This window comes from Coenobita brevimanus, chromosome 71, assembly GCF_032717465.1.
Source record: "Coenobita brevimanus isolate Jiangsu-jjx chromosome 71, ASM3271746v2, whole genome shotgun sequence".
NCBI lineage: Eukaryota > Metazoa > Arthropoda > Malacostraca > Decapoda > Coenobitidae > Coenobita > Coenobita brevimanus.
In genome coordinates, this window is record NC_137024.1 from 664,804 (window position 1) to 684,587 (window position 19,784).

At 39.1% G+C, this 19,784-nt stretch overlaps 1 protein-coding gene across 1 annotated transcript in view; it reads right to left on the bottom strand.

Annotated features, from left to right (window-relative positions):
- Positions 1-469: 469 nt before the first annotated feature.
- Positions 470-19,784, bottom strand: part of Zir (dedicator of cytokinesis) — a 79,687-nt gene continuing 60,372 nt past the window's right edge. Inside the window, exons 36-45 of the mRNA XM_080277998.1 lie at positions 19,195-19,416; positions 18,697-18,806; positions 16,254-16,520; positions 14,782-14,962; positions 13,621-13,766; positions 12,885-13,001; positions 11,604-11,740; positions 10,693-10,836; positions 7,130-7,186; positions 470-584 (exon numbers count right to left, since the gene is read on the bottom strand). Of these exons, the coding sequence (XP_080134124.1) occupies positions 470-584; positions 7,130-7,186; positions 10,693-10,836; positions 11,604-11,740; positions 12,885-13,001; positions 13,621-13,766; positions 14,782-14,962; positions 16,254-16,520; positions 18,697-18,806; positions 19,195-19,416 (1,496 nt within the window). The remainder of the gene's footprint in view (positions 585-7,129; positions 7,187-10,692; positions 10,837-11,603; positions 11,741-12,884; positions 13,002-13,620; positions 13,767-14,781; positions 14,963-16,253; positions 16,521-18,696; positions 18,807-19,194; positions 19,417-19,784) is intronic.

Consider the following 19,784-nt stretch of genomic DNA (forward strand, 5'->3'; position numbering starts at 1 on the left):
GATGTACTGACCTAAACTGAAAAGTATTAATGTGAGAAACACTTAGCCCTCATTATAAGTCACCTTTTATATTTTTTCTTTCACTTTCTTTTTTTCTGTTAAGTCCACATTAAGTACAGTACAGACAAATATTTATAACAGTTCTATTGCAATTTAAAATATATGACTGATTTGTTTGTTTTTCTCATTTTATACTGGGATAAACAGTATGTGGAAGAAGTTGTGATATGCTGGAACACATATGACTTGTACTGAGGACTGCCTGTGTTTTATAGCTGTCTTACAACATTTAGCATTTTTATTATTTTACATGGCATAAGCAAAAAGTAGCTGAGATTAGTTAAGAAAATGTGACAATTTGTGTTAAGAGCAGGTGAATCATGCAAAAGCTACTTACTGGGTGAACCACACTACTCCCGTGCAGACAGAGCAGGATGGGTGGATCAGGGCAAGACCATGGCAGGGCAGGCTAGCATTCAGTGCCAGATGCCTGCCCTGGGTCAGAGTCCCCAGACCCGCCCCCCGACACCAGAGTCTCCCCCGAGCTGGTGCTGGCGGTGGAGTGGCGCCACGAGGACGGCACTCTGCCACCAGAATGGCATGGTCAGCTAGCTAGTGTGTCACCATTAAGGCACTGCTCATCCAAGGCTCCACAATATATGATTCTACGAGGCCAAAAACCTACTGCTGCTTCATTAGGAGGTAATGGAGACACCTTAAAGGAAGAAGGGCAGGCACTGTCCTTTACCAATTTATCACAGATAAGTGCAATACAAATGAATGATTTCATCTTTACACAGAGGAAGTTGACAAAAACTGTTTCATCCCTACTGTGCTGATAAACTAATTTTGAAACTGTCCATAAAGTTTTGAAAATCTTGACATTGTACAATATTGTGTACTCAGTACAGGTATTGCAAGAATGACATCTTCACACCACCTGGTTGCCTCACTGAGTAGCCAATTTTATCTCAGCCCTATTCTACTGGTATGTGTGCTCACTCCACCAAGAATGAAATGAATGAATAGCGCTTATGTGGGACACAGTAGTCAAGGGTCTGATCACCATCCATTAAGGTACTTACAACAACCTAAACCAGCATGAAAGGATCACTAACTCCTTCAGTGTGATGACCTACCTTTAATTTTATTCTTTCTACCTTCAGACAACTTTATTTAGCTTAGGGATGGAAATCAGGTTGTAAATGGATCACTACAAACTGTCATTCCCAAGCTGAACAATATCATCTAGAGAGTGCAATATTAAAACGTCATCATTGTACTAAATGTATTAATCATAGGCTCCATTGCTACCAGACTGTAAACCTCCATTATAATGCACTCTCTGATTCAGAAAATTGCTTCCGAATCCTATGATATTCCTATTTTATTTTGACAGTTTAGCAGTATACAGTACCTGAACACTAATAGAAAAGTGACTGATATTTAACCCTTTGAGCCCAGGGATGTCTTTCTCTTTTCATTCTTGCCATCTCTTGACAATTTTATACAGCTTGGAACTGACTGTGATCTGAAGGGGTTAGTCTTAATAAATCCCTTGAATACAAGAAGCCTCTCCTGAGCTGAATACAACTGTCAGGTGGGAGCAAAAATAGACCAAAAAGGACATCACCAGGAATCATGAAGTTAAAACAATCAAGGTTAATACACCATCAGATTAACCCTTCAACTCCTCTGACCTTTTTTTTTTCTTTTTAAGATTATTCTTGTTACCTCCACACTCAACCCCCTGCTATCACGCGTTCAGCTATCACGCTTATCTGCTATCACGCACACATCAAATGCACAACCATACATGCTATCACGCACTCCAAGACTGCTATCACGCTTCGAGTTTGAAGACAGGCTAAGCGAAACTTATTCACACGGCACTTCATACGAGGGTTGTAGAGGATACGATGGTTAATCGGAATGGTAACGTGGTAAAATTCCCGATTATAGCACGGGCATTTGGAATGCATCTGAACGGATTCCTGCCAAGGACACGACGGGCAAAACAGTGACCAAAACTCATTCGGCTCGAAAGAATTCGAAAGAATATATTGTACTACAGCACTGAAATTTAGCCTAACGCTGAATACTTATTAATATTGTATTTTAGAATAAATATCAATCGTTTTGAAACCCTTATAAAGAGTTAATATTTCTTATGCCGAAAAAACTGTGATGTCGATAAAGTAATCACATGTTTACAACTGAGACGGGGCTCTGACGACAGTGTGAGGAACGTGTATGATAGCGTCCAAGTTTTGTTTCACTTAAATGTTCCTCAGCCATTCCTGATATAAGGTACCATGTGATACCCCCTATAGCTGTGGACACTAAAGAAATGAAGACAGCCAAAGAGATCTGGCGGCAACTAAGCCACTCCCACGCCTCGGAACCCATCAAACCACCCAAGCCGTAATCCTTATAAAAGTTTGATGGCCTTTTGTGTTGTTTATTTATTCATTATACTGTTATTATTAATATAATAATGCTTTATTTCATGTTAGAGGAGAGATTGGCAGGAAATCGTAGGCATAAAGTGGTTAAAAGTTAGAAAAATGGGCCACCGAAAAACCAATTAGAATTTTTCCCATTGATTGTTCAGTTCAGCTATCACGCGCGTTTCCTGTGACCAATTAGGCGCAATAGCAGGGGGTTGAGTGTACATGATTTCATTAACTTTTGTAGAAACCATTTGTCATAATGGCATCAGAAAGCCAATTCACCACTACACAACCTGATTTCTTTGTCTAAGCTCAATAAAATCATCTAAAGGCATTAAGAAAAAAGTTTAAAATGTATCCAGTACATTACGAGTGTGCTGACCTCTGTGTCTTCAGGCATTATTATTTTCAAAACTGAGATCATGAAGGTATGGACAAGCCTACAATTTTTTACAATCTTTTCACAAATTTTATATTTGATCTTTTGGTTTCATCGATAATTACACTCTGTAATGCGAGATGTAGGGTAGTCATATGTAACAACTATAGTATTCCATAGACTGTTCAAAATTATGGCATTTCCTTCTCCTTTGCATTTTAATCTTTTCACATTCCAACAATGTATGATTCATTTTGTTCTTGCTGTCTTCAGATGATTTTACTCAACTTATGAGATAATTCACATCTGAGGAAAAATACACTTTTTATTTATCCCTTCAATACAAGATGTATCTCCTAAGTTGAATAAAACAATCTGAAAGCAGCAAGAATAAACTGGGAAGATATGGCACTGGACTAAAGAGGTTAAGTTTTGAGCATAAAACCATGAGGCCCATTTTAATACAAAGCCTTCCCCCAAAAACTCTGACACAGCAAAGGTTTACAGTAATATGCTGTAATTTATGTACTTTTCCTATAATTTTTTTTGCTGGTGCTGTGCAATTCTAATAATGATGTGAAACTACCAGTACAATCACTAAATGGTAATGTTGCATTTTCTTTTCTTTTTTCCTTTTATGTATGTCTGAGGGTGCTGCTGTTTACATTCTGATGTTATGCCAGTCCATACAATGTTGTACTACTCATTTTATTCTTGCTATCTCCAGACAGTATTATCTAACTCTGCAGAGATGTTCAGACTGGATAGGCAACAACAGCCTTCATTTATGCCTTCACTACATGAGGTCTCCCCAGAGGCAAATAAACTTATCTGGAGGCACCAAGTATAAAATCAAAAGCACATCATTGTATGGAAAGGGTTGAGGATCCTTAGCACGAAATATTGACTGAAAGGTGTAAGTCATTGCTCTGGCCACACACACCACATAACGCACCTCAGCTTATATTCTCTCTGGTTATGGAAGCTCCCTAACACTTCTTCCTTCACTCTTTATTTTTGGATATGGGTAGTTAATATCTTATTCTACATTATTTATGCAGAGTATGACAATAATGGAAGGAGACGAGGACAGTAAGGCATAATAAACAAAATAAACCACTTAGGAAAAGGTGTTACGGAGCTTCCTCAACTGATGTGAATACCGGCCCTTGACACTCACTGACAGCACTGAAGTAGGACTCTTTCAAATGACTGCACCAATATGACCAGATGGTGAAACTGCCCAGTTATGTGAATGTCCGTCAATCCTCTCTTTATCACCTTAAAGGAGGGTGATGGACTGCAGAAGGGGCAACTTTGGTCTATAGTCCATCAAGTTCAAGTTTAGATGAGCCTAGGATTGCAACTACTACTACTACATTCCCTGGCAACTACCTCTAGGGGGTTGTTCCATAGGTTCCCTACATTGTTGATGTTATGTTGTGTCCTAGTCTGCAGTGTGCTGTGCAGTGATCCACCATCAAGAAAGCGAACAAAGTAAGGAGGTTCTGACCTAAATTATCTACAGAAATTATGGAAAGGCGAGTGTGAATTCAATGATTGTATTGCCACACATAATTCAACTCTTAAACCTTTCTTCTAATACTGCTTGTGAGTAGTTTATAAAAGAACTGTTTATGTCAGATATGTTCAGTAAGAACTTTTTCAAATAATCATAAATTAGGGGCCTACTATAACTATGACCCTGCTTAAACCCTAGTGACACGGGTAAGGTACTCAACAGCACAGCACCTTCAGTAGAAACAACAGCAGAAAATGCAGCATAAAATTATTACTTCATTAAAAGTTCAAACTTACATACGGTACTTTGTGGAGCCTTGGATTATACAATGCTGGTGCACAATTACCGGTATGCCATATGACACTATGACTTAATGTTTTATTATAAGTATATATCTGAATATGCTACGACTTGCATAATATTTTGAGATACTGTCTGACAAGATCTGGATAGTTACTTCACATAATAGTTTCATATGACATAGGCCAACAACAACAATACCGGTATGAGGAAAAAGTGTTTATTACACCAAACCCCACGCCAAGAAAACCTTGGACACTATAACTATGTTAATATTGGTCTCTCTGCTAATGTGTAACTTTAAAATTCTTGGTAAATCAGACCAGAGTGATCTAAATTCTATAAACAAATTAAATACAATTCAAATTATGGCATCTTAACATTCAAGGAAATTAATTTTTATTTACTTGATAAGAAAAAGTTTAAATATTCTAAGTCTGGAAAGTATCTGGAAAGCATAAGAAGAATGATTCGTGAAGTAAACACACAGTATGTGTGGAAGAATTGTACAGAAATAAATGGACTGTAACTCTTGTCTCCATTGTAACATTTACCATTACCAAAACACATCATCATCTCTTGAAGTAAACATGCTATAAGCACAATGAACAATAGTACAGTACTGAATGTGTTCTGAAAAATACAGCAGTGTAATTAATATATTTAAAACAAAAATCTAACTCAACTTGCCCTGTGTATATTGAACAATCCTACATTCATGTACAGTATTACAGTCAAAACTCATAATTTCAAAAATTTTTTAATTTATAAGCTATATTTGGTGTTAGGTGGGGGCCCTCACCTTCCACTCACTCGATGTAGTGCTGTTTTGGGTGTCTGCCCTTTCCTCTCTTCCTTCCTTATTCTTCTTTCTTTCCTTTCTTCATTCTTTCCTCTTCCTTCTGCCTATGGATGACTCTACACTGAATGACAAGCCAAATGGTTTCCTGTACACCAGGAAACCATTTACAACACTGGGTGGTAACCATATAACCAAATTATGGCTTCTGGTGGTTTAGTGAGTAATTAAGGCGCTCCAATCGGACTGGACTGGTGCACGTTTATATCCAAGGAGTGGTTGGGGGTTTATTGCTCCCGTAATGCAACTCAGGGATGAGTGAGGTTGGTCGCCCTCATCTTAAATGTCAGGATCAACATGCCTAGCCCCAGGCTCCTATGCTCCTCATGGGGCAACACAGGAATGGATGATGGATGGATGGATATGAGCTATACTTCTAGTAATATGCAAGAATACATTACACATCTGAAGTGTTTGAAAACAATATCTTACGATGCATTAGAAAAGATCAGTTTTGTTCCACCAATACTTTATTTTTCCTGCAGAAGCACTGGATGGATGTACCTGCAGGTTAACAGATGCTGTGCTATGTTAACACTATGAGAGTACTATATTGGTGGTCTTCAATAATCATCTTCACACTGGCTAAAGTTTTGTTGCTAGTCTCAGGTTATGCTACCATTTTTTTTTTTTTTTCACACCCCAAACTCTTTTTTTCTCTCATACTGAGCTGGATGGACACACATACGGAAAGGAGGTTATTTCTCACTTATGGATGGGGGGGAGGGTTGCCATTTGATTATCAACAATATCTGAAAGTATTACCTTAGTCTATCAATATCTGCAGCCTTGACTGTGCCAGTTGTTAGGATTATTACAATATTATGCCCATGTCTTCTGTATGTAAGCATATAGGGTGTTATATCCTATGGGTGTTTTGGTGGGCTTGAAGCAGAGTATAAATAAAAATAATAATAATAATAACAATAAAAATAATAATAATAATCTTGAGACACAGCAGTCTTGTATATGTGACAGATTTTTTAATGAATATACAATATATATACAGTACAAATATACAATACGATTAAGTAGGAAGAACCAAATACATAAATAATTATTCTGTTAAAAATGCAAAAGGTCTACAATTTCATAGCTTTATGTAAAAACCAAAATATACTGTACAGGGAGGCAAGAGCAAATATTTACAGCCTTCTGTGGTGACAAGAGATTGTTAGTTTGTGCAGCTGAGGAAAACTGTATAAATGGGATGATGAAATGGTAAGGCCACTTCCAGTCATTGCTTTTGGATAAGATGCTCATAAACAATATTTTTTCTCCTCAATTCTTTCTTAGAGTCGCCTTTGCCACTAATCCTGGCGAGCAACAGATACTGTATTCAAAATGAGCATTTATTAGAACAGTGAGCTCTATATTTTTCCAATGAAACTTAATATATTAGTGAACTCATGAATCAGCAGCATGTGCACCATTAGAGTGATGGCCATGGAATATTTAGTGAGCTTTATACCTCTTCCTGAAAGATTACCATGTTTACGATTCATTTTTGGGGGATGAAAACAAACTGATGGTGGAAGTGCCCTGAAAACCTCATGCCCCTTTTCCCTGTTCCCAAGACAAAAAACTCAACTGGACACACACGACAGGCTACCTACCCTCCTGAAGGCACACGCAGCCGAGGTGTGGTGTTGGAGGAGGAGGTGGAGATAGAGCTGCATGCAGGGAAGAGTATCATGTGTCAGGTTAGTCATGTGTGAATTAATTACCGTACTGCTGTACACCATACAACATGCTCAAGGCAAAAGAATAAAGAGGGTACAAGAACTATACCCATATACAGAGGGTCCACGTCACATAAAAACTGTTGCATCTTGACAATGCTGGCTGTCCTCTTCATAAGACAGGGATGTATTAGAAATATCACAAGTTATTCCAGACCCACTGGTAATGTTAATTTGGAGAACTGGCTTCACAGGTAGTCATGGAGCTTTAACAGGCAATTTCTGAGTAAGTTATTAGGGACTTTAAAAACAAGAATGAATGTCAAAAATGATAATTATTGTAGGAAACTACTGTAAACACACTCTATGGGTATAATTTTCCCATCTGAACAATTTTTGGCACTGTGAAATGAAGACAAATGACTAGACAGAGCACTTCCCTATCTGTGCTTTGAGAGCAGCCCACATGCATATTCTGTCCCCAATATTATGACAGGTGCCTCATGATATCAGCCAGAATAATATAAAAGATATTCTGTGCATAAGAGGTTGAAGTGTTAGTACATAAAAAAAGAATATATATATTTAGTTCATGGACATATTTTTCATATGATTTTTGCTATCCATATGATTTTATTAAGCTCAGAAAAGACGTATTAGAGTGGTTAAATATAGCATTCATTGACTCCTTTACTTCTAGGCTGGTCTCTAAAATTTAATAAAATCATCTGAGTGCAGCATGAAAAAATAAACTGATGTCCTTGGACTGATGGGTTATTAATAATACTGCAATAAGTTCATCTGTAAAATATAAACTACATAATTATTAGTTGTTACAATCCTGATGCCACTGGATTATTACTACTATTATCCTACCAGCTACAGACATTCACAAACCAAACTCTGTAATCACTAATTCATATATACAGGTACATATAAGAGTGAACACATACATGAAAATCATACAAGTACTGAAAATATAGTACTTTCCTGCAAATGATAAGAATTTAAACAATATACAGGCAGTCCTTGCTATAATTTGGGGATAAGTTCCAATATATCAACATTTTTTCCATACAACTGGTACGTTAATGGGGTGATCGGCATATTGACTTTATAAGTACCAATGAAACTTTAGCAGACAAGTTTTCTGTAATTTACCATGTATTCAATTGCAAAAGTGAACATCACTGTACTAGTAGTGATGGTAATAGTAGTAGAAGTAGTAGCAGCTGCAATCCCAAGCTCATCTGAATATGAATTTAGTGGACTGCTGGCTGAAAATGCCCTTCTTTTGCAACTCACCATCCTCCTTGTGGGGTACAAGGATGGAATTGAAGGATGTTTGTAAAACTAGACAGTGGAACAGCTTGGTTATATTGGTGCCACCACATGAAGCCATCCCTCTCCAGCAACAGAACAGCAAAAAAGGGTGACATATGATAAGGATTTACTTTGGGTAAAAAAGTGAATATATTAAAAGTACTGAAATATACCTTACTGCATAAGAAAAGAATGTAAACAAAGTAACATTTTTTTTTTTTTTTCAACCAAACAAGACCCATTCATTATGAGGCTGTACATGTAGAGGCACCTAAGGAAACCACCACTGACTTCAACTTACAACATGACGGCTGGTGAATGCATCATCTTAATCCCTTGAATCTGGTGCTGCATTTTGTTGGTTTATTCTCACTACCTGATGATATCATTTAGCTTAGGGGTAGATGTTTTGCAGTGAAGTGGCTCAAAACAATCTCCATAAACTCACCACCACACAAGGTCTCTCCAAAGCCAAAGAAAATGGTCAGATCTTTGAAAGAATAAAGCAAGTAGTATGTCCTCAGAAGGAGTGGATGAAAAAACTTGAGTAACCCATTCAGTCTGATGATGATACAGTACACCCTTGATATAGCTAACTAACTGGTACAAGACTTTTGACATTAAAGGTGATAGTTTGTTAAAGCTAAACACCACACTGTTCAGTAATTTCTCAGGTGTCATAGCTTCTACCAAACAAAGATAATTAAATATACAGCGTTGTTTGGCTGCTGAGTTGTAAACAGTAACATACAGCTAGGTCTAAATGGCTGTTTTTCTGAATAAATGCTCTGTTCATGGCTCCTCTCACGATGCTGGTCACCCAGAGACCGAAGTGGCATTCTGCAGGATGTGGAGGAGCACAGATGTTCGTGTGTGTACATGCATGTGAGTGTGCAGGGACGCCACGCTGGTTGACCACATGTTCATTCTTTCACCAAACGAAAATTCATTTAATAATGTTGCCTGGTAGGTGGAGGTGCTCAATTATCCACTCACTTGATGTAGTGCTGCTTTGGGTCTCTGTCTTTTCCTCTCTTCCTTCCTTCCTCTTCTGTCTTTCTTTCCTTCATTTTTTCCTCTTCCTTCTGCTTACAGGTGATTTTACACTCCCTCTTCTTTCTTTCCCTCATTCTTTCCTCTTCCTTCTGCCTATGAGTGACTCCTGTACTCCAAGAAACCATTTATTATGGTGGGTGGTAACCATACAACCAAATTATGGCAACAGGAGGCTTAGTGAATAATTAAGGCACTCCATTCAGATGAAGCCAGTGCAGGTTTATATCCAAGGGATGGTTGGGTTTTATTGCTCATGTAATGCCACTCAGGGATGTGTGAGGCTGGTCACTCTCATCTTATATGTCAGGACCAACTTGCCTAGCTCCAGGCTCCTAAGCTCCTCATGGGGCAACAGAGGATTGGATGATGGGTGGATGGATGGATATATATAAAACAAAGATGGTGGCCCTGGATGTTCACTTGATCTTCAACAGCTTGGTAAACAAATGACTGTTGCTTTGTAATCCATGTATGTGGACTGGGCTACTTCATGCCCATCTTAATGGTGCTGGTTCTCTCTGAATTTAGTTCCTAGCTGATGACTGACTTCAACACTATTTTTCTTTGCTGAGCACACTCCTGTAATGGGAACTGATCTAGGGCTTGGCAAGAGACAATTACCTATTAGACCCTTTACCCAATGTACCTGCAAACAAAGATTTTAATTCTAAAACTTACCTTCTTAAACTGTTATATCAGGAGTTAGTGTTATTTTTAATCCCCGGTCCTTCTCCCTGAATGATAGGAATAAAGAAACTAAATGCATTACATGTGGTAAGAGACAAGGTCAGCATTACTGTTGGGTAATACAGTATTTTGCTCTACATATATCTGTAAGTAGACTCTGTACACACTGAACTCTTACCACCTCCTTTTATCTAGCTAACATGGTATATAGTGATTACAGAGAAATACTCCTAAATAAGATACCATATATGCAATAATTCTTTCCTTCCACCTTTCCCTCTCCCATTTTCCTAGGCTAACCTCTTCACTGCTACCACATCTGCCCTTCTGCTCTATCCAAAAGTATCGTAAAACAGGTGCAGGTGAACAGGGAAGCCATCATCTTATAAGGGATGATAAGGAGTTCCTCTGTTATCCTGTGCATGACTGACCTTGGAGGCCTTGTAAGGTGGTTAATGGTGATCATGGGAGCGAGACCTTCAGTGAAGCGTGTGTAGTTCCTCTCCAGTTCACGGTGGTACTCCCTCATATCAGGACCAATTAATGTCTTGTTCTTTCTTAAAGCATCATAACATCTGAAACAAAAGAGTTACTTTAAACCCAGATTCACTAATGTACAACTTATACAAAAATAATTAATCATATGAAAGTTAAATAATGTGTAAAAAAGATAATGATACCTACCATACCAAAAATGATTACACTATATGCCAAACTGCTTTACTTACATCTACTGCTTTCCAATGAGACAATATTATATACATTTTCACCTTAACTATGCGGGGAAGTGAGCTGTGGGAAGGCATTTCACTTGCTGCATAACCACTCGCTAGCACAGTGAGCCTGGCAGGGCAATACCTCACACTAGTTGCTAGTATTTCCCACTCTCTTTTTGAATCTGATATGGTTGCAAATATCCCTTTTCTTTGTTACTGGCAGTCATCATTATAAGTCAAGGATGTACTCCAATGTTTTTTTTCATACAACTGGTACTGTTTATCGTGAAAATAGGCAAATCAACTCTAAAGGCAGCAATGGTACTACAACTCCTTAAGTTTGACATATATTTATATTTTATTCTTACTATCTCAGATAATTTTATTCAGTTCAGGAGGACTTCTCAAATTAGAAGTCAGATACTGTATATCCTTCATATACCATATTCCGTCACTGTAGGTCTCCCTCAGAGTGGATTAAAATCACCTAAGGGTTGTGAAAATACACCAAGAATAATCAGATTCATGGAGCTATTATGCACTTTATCTGTGATTTACTGTGAAACTAACAGAAAATAAAAATAAATCAGATGACTAATAATGAGGATCAAGTGTACTGTACATACTTCTTTGAGAAATCCTTGAAGCAGAGCCGAAGCTTGTTCTGGAGGCGTGATGGAGAATTCCTACTCTCCACCAAGTCTGAGAGGAAGATATGTGCCACCTCCATGGGGCCCTGGTTCACTGTGGTACCAATACAGCCCTAGAGGGAACAACAATAATGATACCACAATGTCAACAGAAACTGCATGTAATCAAGAAGGTGGATAGATGTGGTAAATCGTTTTGTTTTGTTTCATTTTTAAAGGCTCCACCATATTTGCATGCGTTGGCCTTGGTCACCTAATGGTGGCTCTCCATGCTGCTCGATCTCTGGCAGCTTCCCCCTTATCCCTGAGGTCACACTCAATGACCTTGTCCCAGGTGGAAAATGAGCATATAAGAAAGTGGGAATGAAACTGACAAGACTAGGGAACTGAAAGTCTGGATGAATACTGTAAAGAGGAGCACATGACAAGCATTTGGCACCCCCTTTTTTTACTTGACGGTTAACAGAATGATTCCATCTGGGAGGTATATGTGAAACAACTTTACAATGAATAATACAAAAATGAAGTCAAATGATTAGGCATGTAAGGCAAAGCTTGGATTCTTGAGGTCTAAATGATGTATGAATGAGTGTCTGATTTCACTAAGTATACCAAATGCTGTTCCCCCACCTATCTTCAAGATCCTACCTCACTCTGCTCTTAAGTGGAAAGAATAGGCATGATGATGATGATGATGACTGTCATCGTATCATTTAGAATGGCTCCAACATGCTTGCATGCATTGGCTTTAGACACCTGATGGCTGCTCTTCATGCTGCTTGATCTTTGGAGGCCTCCCAATTCAGTCCCTCAGCCTATCCCTGAGGTCACACTCTATGACCTTGTCCCACGTCTTTTTCGGTCTGCCTCTCACAACCCTGCCCCCGACAATCACACTTCTCACGTTCTGTACCCAACTGTCATCCTCCATTCTCTTCACATGCCCAAACTATCTCAATCTACCCCTCTTCACCACAACACCAATACACTCCAGTCCCAGCCTTCTCAACTCTGCAATCATAATCCTAGCCTCCCAGGTCTTGCATTCAAGGCTACACTACACATCATCTAATCACTGTCATTTCTGTATGTCTGAGCCTTTGAATACCCTCTTTCTTTACTGCCCTGGTCTTACTACCATATAGCATTACACTCCTAGTGCACTGTGGGAGAAATTTGACTGGGAGAGACAGAAACATAACATGGCCACCAGTAATGACCTGTTAAATGAAACCAATGAATGCGAGGCTTCCTCACCTGCAGAACCATTTGCAGTATCTTGTGGTCTGGGGGATCTTGGTTGATGGCAGCTGAGAGTTCCTTTGTCTTCTTCTGGATGTCCTCAATGGCAACTTCTATCGGACTCAGTACCCACTAGAGGAAAAAAAAGTATATGCAGCCAATCCTCACTTACACTGTAAGATGTGTTTATGTCTTTCACTGTGACCTTTAATCTGTTCTCAAAATAGAACCACTTCTGCCTTAAACCCATCTACTGTTTAGTCTACTCAACTATTTGGGTTAATGGGCTGAACCTTTGGCCTTCTCCTACGATCTCTAATTATGACTCCATACTTTCAAAACTGTATCACATCATCCTTTCCTATCCGTCAAACGTTCCACCAAGTTTGGGAAAAAAAAAAAATAAAAAAATAAAAAAATAAAATAAAAATCTGATCTTGTCCTCAACTTATGATGTACTGTACAACCGTTTTTGAAAAAAAATTAATTCCTTGCTCCTCCAATGGTCCTTAATCATTATTCAAAATCTGATGGAAGTGTATTTAACAATTTACCATACTTTTTCCAACATACAGATAGACAAACAAACCACCAGCACCAAGCACATAACCCCATCCCACACGATGGGCAAAGGTGTCATTTATGACGGCAGAGGGAACCAACTGCAGTGTTCGCAGACTTTTGCCACTTCTAGGGGTGTTTCATACAAATATGAAGGAACCACTGTAACTGTGAATGTGAATATACTCACAGACTGACGGTCAATCACTTGTATCCTTGTCTTAACGTAGGGGAACATGTGATGTGTTGTGAGAACAGTCTTGCGCTTGTACTGCTCCTGAAGTTCCCCATGAGCACGGCCATCAGGGGTGAATGGTGTGGAGAAGATGAACCGTTCTGCAACACAACAAAATTAAATTCAGCAAAATTAGTCTTGGGTGCAACGCTTTAATTACATGATAACAGCAACAGCTAATCCCGTAATATTCCTTTCTACCCTACTTACAGCTCACCTTCACCATGAAACAAACAGTCCTTCTGATGAAAAACCACATTAACAGTAACCCAATTCAATGCTTTAGCATCTTCTCCATGAAGAGAGTGTGAAAACCAGAATTAACCCTTCCCCATGCTGGGGAAGTACATATGAGAAGAGGTGTTTGTAGGAAGGCAGTGCATTTTGAAGTTGGAGGGGTGTAATGGCTATATCAGTGTGTGCTGGAAACTATATGTGTCACTGGTAAAACACACATAGGTGTGAACATATGCAAGCATATGAATGGACAGACTGCCACCATCCACTTAAAACATCCCCCAGGGCTTGAGTTCAAACTCTAGATTCAGGGCACAAAAATCATAAGATCAAGTTACTGCAGGTCCTTCACATACACACAGCCGTAACCTGTACACAACTGGCATTCTCCATGAACCCTCCATCAGACATTTATCCCACAGAAACTGCCTTTCCCAGAGATACTGTACTTAAAGCGCACCTAGCCTTGTACGATGTGCCTATCACCCTTCTTTACTTTAATACCAACTTACAATACAACTCACAAACAATTCACTAAGCTCACTTTGTAATGTAGCCTCTCACACCACAACACACTTAGTAACCTCATGCACATTCTCACAACACAGATGGACCTTCAACATAACCTCAACACAAGATATACAACATTCTCACAACACAGACAGACCTTCAACATAACCTCAACACAGGATGTACCACAGTCTCACAACACAAGCAGACCTTCAACATAACCTCAACACAAGATCTCTGGTAGTATCCAGTTAAAGTGATCACATTCATGCAGTCCACTGGATTTGCATACAAATGGGCAGGGGGCCAACATAACAGCAACAGGAAAAACATAAACACTGGACTGACAGAAACCTGGTTACAACTTACTGATGTTGTAATTTTTCTCAAAGGATGTGACACGGTCCCTGAATTCGTATTCATCAAAATAGGGTTCAACGTAGGTGATCTGAATGCATGCCTTGTCTGGGCTGAGCTTGCTACTGTCCACTGTGTTGCTGTCTTTGATCATTACTACATTCTCTGCACCAAACCGGTCTGAATAGAAGTTCTGAAACAGGAGCAAAATAATTAAAGATCATCATCATAATCTTCATGCCAAACATTATTCCCACCAAAAGATGGGGTGACACAGGAACCAGAAACAATGAAAAACACAGCACAAATCAAGGAACTCTATCAACAGCATGACCCATGAAATGGTCCACATAACCATTCACACACCACTTAACCCTACGGAATCCTAGTTCCACCTAATAAGTATAACCAGCTACACACATTTTGTTGTCTCTTTTTGATCTATGCACTCCATATATACATGTCAGACAATTATTTCATTAACTACAACCAGAAAGTTAAATGGGTTGCCAAACTCTTGCTATGTACTTCTCCATACATAATATGTGCTTTTCCATATGTATTTCATCCAGTCATTTCGTTGGGTCTGGTTAGTACTTGGATGGGTGACCGCCTGGGAACACCAGATGCTGTTGGCATCCCTACGTGTCAAGTGGGGTTGGTGGAGGATTAGTGCCCCTCCCTGTAAAACAATTAACTCTAAGTCCTTGGCCACCCCGTGTGGGATACATGGCGTCTGGCAATGATGATGATGATTTCTGTCCCTTGACACTTCCCTAACTTCATCAACATCCATACCTCACTTTCTTAAACTTATTTATCATATCCATTGTCTTGGCCTCCTCCCATCTTCAAACTCACTCATATATAGTATACTGTATGTTTATTCCCTCAATCTGACTATATCATTTTACCACATTCCTTTTTACCCTACTATCAATAGACTTCCATATTCCAAGCCTTTCTGAGAATCACTAAAGTCTTACCCTATCACTATGCTCACTACACACATTCCCGATCAGTGTCATTTCCACTGCTCTTACCCTCAACTGCAAGCTTATGCCATATCAGTCTCACACCCAAATGTTAATGTAAGCACTAACACACCTTCATGCAATCTTCTTACAGCCTCTATACTCAGTTCTTTGTTTCTTACCAAGGTCTCATGGTGCCAGCCACCTTTCTTCTTCAAGCCACTCTACTCTCAAGCACTTTTATACATTTAATGCTTATGTATTACAAAAGCAGTAGTACCACTTGCAATCCCAGGCTCATCTGAACAAGAAGCTGGTGGATGACAGGCTAAAGCTGTCCAGCAATCCAAGCTCCTCCTATTGTGGGGAAGGGCGGGAAGTGAGGGACATTTTTAACGGAAAGCTCTACTGCCTGGTCATATTACTATCACATGAAGGCATCCCATCCGAGCATCATATTTTACAGTAAAGATAATTACATACACTGCACATGACTCACTAATTCCTTACCTCCAACCTGTGTGATATTTCTGGGAGTTTGGTAAGCATGGGCTCCTTGTAAACAAACTCTTCCCCATCCAAGTCCCCAAACTTTGCCCCATAGAAGCCAACTCTGAAGTAGGTGCTGAAGATTCGCCGCCCCTCCAGTGCATCGATCTTTGCAAAGGCATCCTGAAGCTTGGAGTGAATATTGACAAGTTTCTTCCAATCTCGGTTCTTCTCAGCAATGGGTGTCAGGATTTTGTACACCTCATTTAGGCACTCATACAACCCAGCCTGACAGAGAAAAAATATTAACAGTGAATGCACAAACACACCAAAAAAATTACCCTCTTTGCTTGAAGTATTTTAATTTCTTTTTTCTTGCTACCATCAGATAATTTTAAAATCACGTAAGAAATCTGAGGAGGGTTATGTATAGCCAGCCATTACTAACCTCTTCATTATTAGAGAGCCTCTCAAGTTTGAATAAAATATCAGAAGACAGCAAGAATAAACTAAAGAAAAAGTACCATATGTCACTGCACTGAAGGATTTAACAGAGTAAAAGGCATATTTCTCTCCCTACAGAGGCTGTGTAATCAACCACAGGAAGCAGACTCATTAATCAGTGAGTCCTCGTAAGTCAGGGGCAAGTTTTAAAATACAGCAACTTTTCTTATATATATATATATATATATATATATATATATATATATATATATATATATATATACACCAGGTATAAATATGCTGTACACAGCACAATCAGTGGCAACAGTAGTCTGGAGAAAAATGTTAATAAGCTCTTACAGTCCAAATTGGAATCTGCATACTGGTATGTAATTTTCCTGAGTTTATTACAAGGACAATAGCCCAAAAGAATGCTAAAAAGGGTGACTTCTTATGAAGGTTTACTGTACATATATTACCAATCACTATGAGGTTGAAGGAAACATCTCAGTTCAGTCACTGAGCGAGGGAATGGGTAAATGGTGACTCATACATGCAGAAAATTTTAAAAAATCGTCCATAAAGGTCTTGATGAAAATGGCAGGTTTTGGATTTCCTGCAAGCCCTACAAATCCCCCTTTTACCTTGCTGGACCCACCAACTCTTGGGTAGTGCTGTGTATACCCAAAGAGTCTCAGAACATTACTTTCATTAACTGTCTCCTCCTGAAGATTTTAATCAGCTTAGGACAGACTTTGTACACTGGAAGAATTAACCCGCGCCGTCCCGAGGACGTACTTCCACGTCCTCACGTTTTGTCACAGCTAATCCCGAGGACGTACTTCAACGTCCTGCAATTGCAAGGTTCATAATTTCCACAATTTTCAATTTTCGCGAGTCATTTTTGGTACGTATACACGGGACACCTTCCTCAACAAGATGCCAGGCAGAGACAATGCCTTACCCAGCATGACCTCCTCCCCCCCCCCTCATGCCCTTTTCTCAGCAATTCACCTGTTATCAGTGACCTGGCCAGTATAGCCATGTCATGCCACGGTACGAAATTCAGGGCCAGAGTGATTCCCCAATCAATGACAATGTGGGGGACAAACTTTACATAGCATTAGAGGAAGAAACAGTTAGAAATGATGATCAGGTAATGTGGCAAAAAAAGGTCAGGTATTAGTGAGTGAACCAATGCTTATAATGCCTATATTACTGCTTGAAAACCAATATACTCTTGTACTACATATAAATTCGTAACAGTAAATAAATAAATACCGTTTATGAGTGGTGTGAAATAGTTATCCTCCCATAGAACTCGTTTTCTTTGGTGCCAGCCTGATAGAAAACCCAGTAAGGTAAGGAGGCTCTCCTACCTGTAATGAGTATTTTAAACCTCAGATGAGCGATTTCTCTATGAATTTTCGATGTTTCTCACCAAAAGCGAAAGTTTTAGCAAAAAAAAAAAAGGTCGAAAATTGCCCGGGATTGGGGGGTACCAGTGGTCGAAAAGTGGCCGGGACGGGGCGGGTTAAATAAATGTTTAAAAGCTCCTCTGAATATTATGGACCTTTTGTACACTGAACAGCAACATCTTTAGCAGCAACACTTTATTACAAAAGATATCATCCAAATTCAGGGAGCTAAAGGCAGCACCATCCTGGCCTAGGTTTGATTCTCAGGCCAACCACAAAACATTTGAGTAAGATCTCTTCAACCCAGTCTGTTCACAACTATAAATGAAACAAGGATAAAATCATTCAAACTTGTTGCTTCTGTCTCCTCAATCTCCTTGTAATGCCTTGTGGTGGTCACAAGAAGGGTTTAAGCCTCCTTCCTACCAAGTGTCTCCAATGAATAAGGAAAGAGATAAATAAACTTATTTGATCCCACTGGGAAAATAAAAACACTGACATTCTTATTCACACACATCACACAAATTCAAATTTACTGGCATGCATCTCTACATAAAGTTCTGATGGTGCAAGTATCCATTGTTGTACCATAGATTACTTACTTGAAGAAGTGAAGAACTGGCCTGCTCTAGGAGTCCCACCAATCCATTCTCAGTGAAGTACTTCCCTGTACAAATGCCTTCCTCATCAGGGCTCAGAACATCATCTGACACTGCCACCAGGGAAAACATTTTTTTTTTTTTTTTCCATAAACCATCAGTAGCCATGATTATCAATAATGACCTTCTCTATCTAATTCTGTCTTAGGCTAAGATGATATAAAAATAATTACACTGTCAGTTCTCCCTTAATGTCTAAGATGATGTATGCAAAATGCTACGTGGTGCAATTTCTAGTGAAACAGTTTTGGTTCATGGATGAGGCAATAAAAATAGATAACAATAATATCCAACCTCAAAACAACTTTTAATGAATCACAGGTAACTTTACATGAAGAAAAGATGTTGCCATACTTTACTGGTGACTTAATGATGACATGACTTTAGCCTACATGAAATAACTTAAATGAAGAATAACTGTACCAATATGACACATCAAACCTGCACTCTCCTCGAGGACATTAGGTGAGAGTTTTGTGAAAGTAACTGCTCCAGTGGGTAGATGTGGACAGTCTTCCAGCATGTAGAGGTATTCTGATACTAAAGCAGCACTGTGGATAAGACACATGGCCGCCTCAGCATGCTGGCCACGCTCACTGTGCTTCTGGGCCATGCTGGCCAACCATGTCAGACGTAAGTCTGGAGAATTTTGGTACCCTCGTGCTGGAAGGCAGTGGGTTGGGCTTAGGGGGTACCTTTCTCATATTATGGAAACACATGCACAGCAGGCAATGCTATACAGTACTACAGGTCTTATTTTTATCAGTTTAGAGGGCTTTCTACCACCTCTTCCCTAATTACCTATCCTGCATATTGCAGCTTAGAATTCTTGGGTATACTATCTACATCTTTTTTTTATTACTGACACTGTTTGCATAAATATGGAAGAGAATATCAATACAGTAATAAATTTCTAAGAAAGAGTAGAGGAGTACAAAGAATATCAAACAGCAACACACCTAATGGTCTTTTCAAGGCTAATTATTTATTATCGGTGAACTGATTCTTTCATAATTATTTTTGTTTAATTT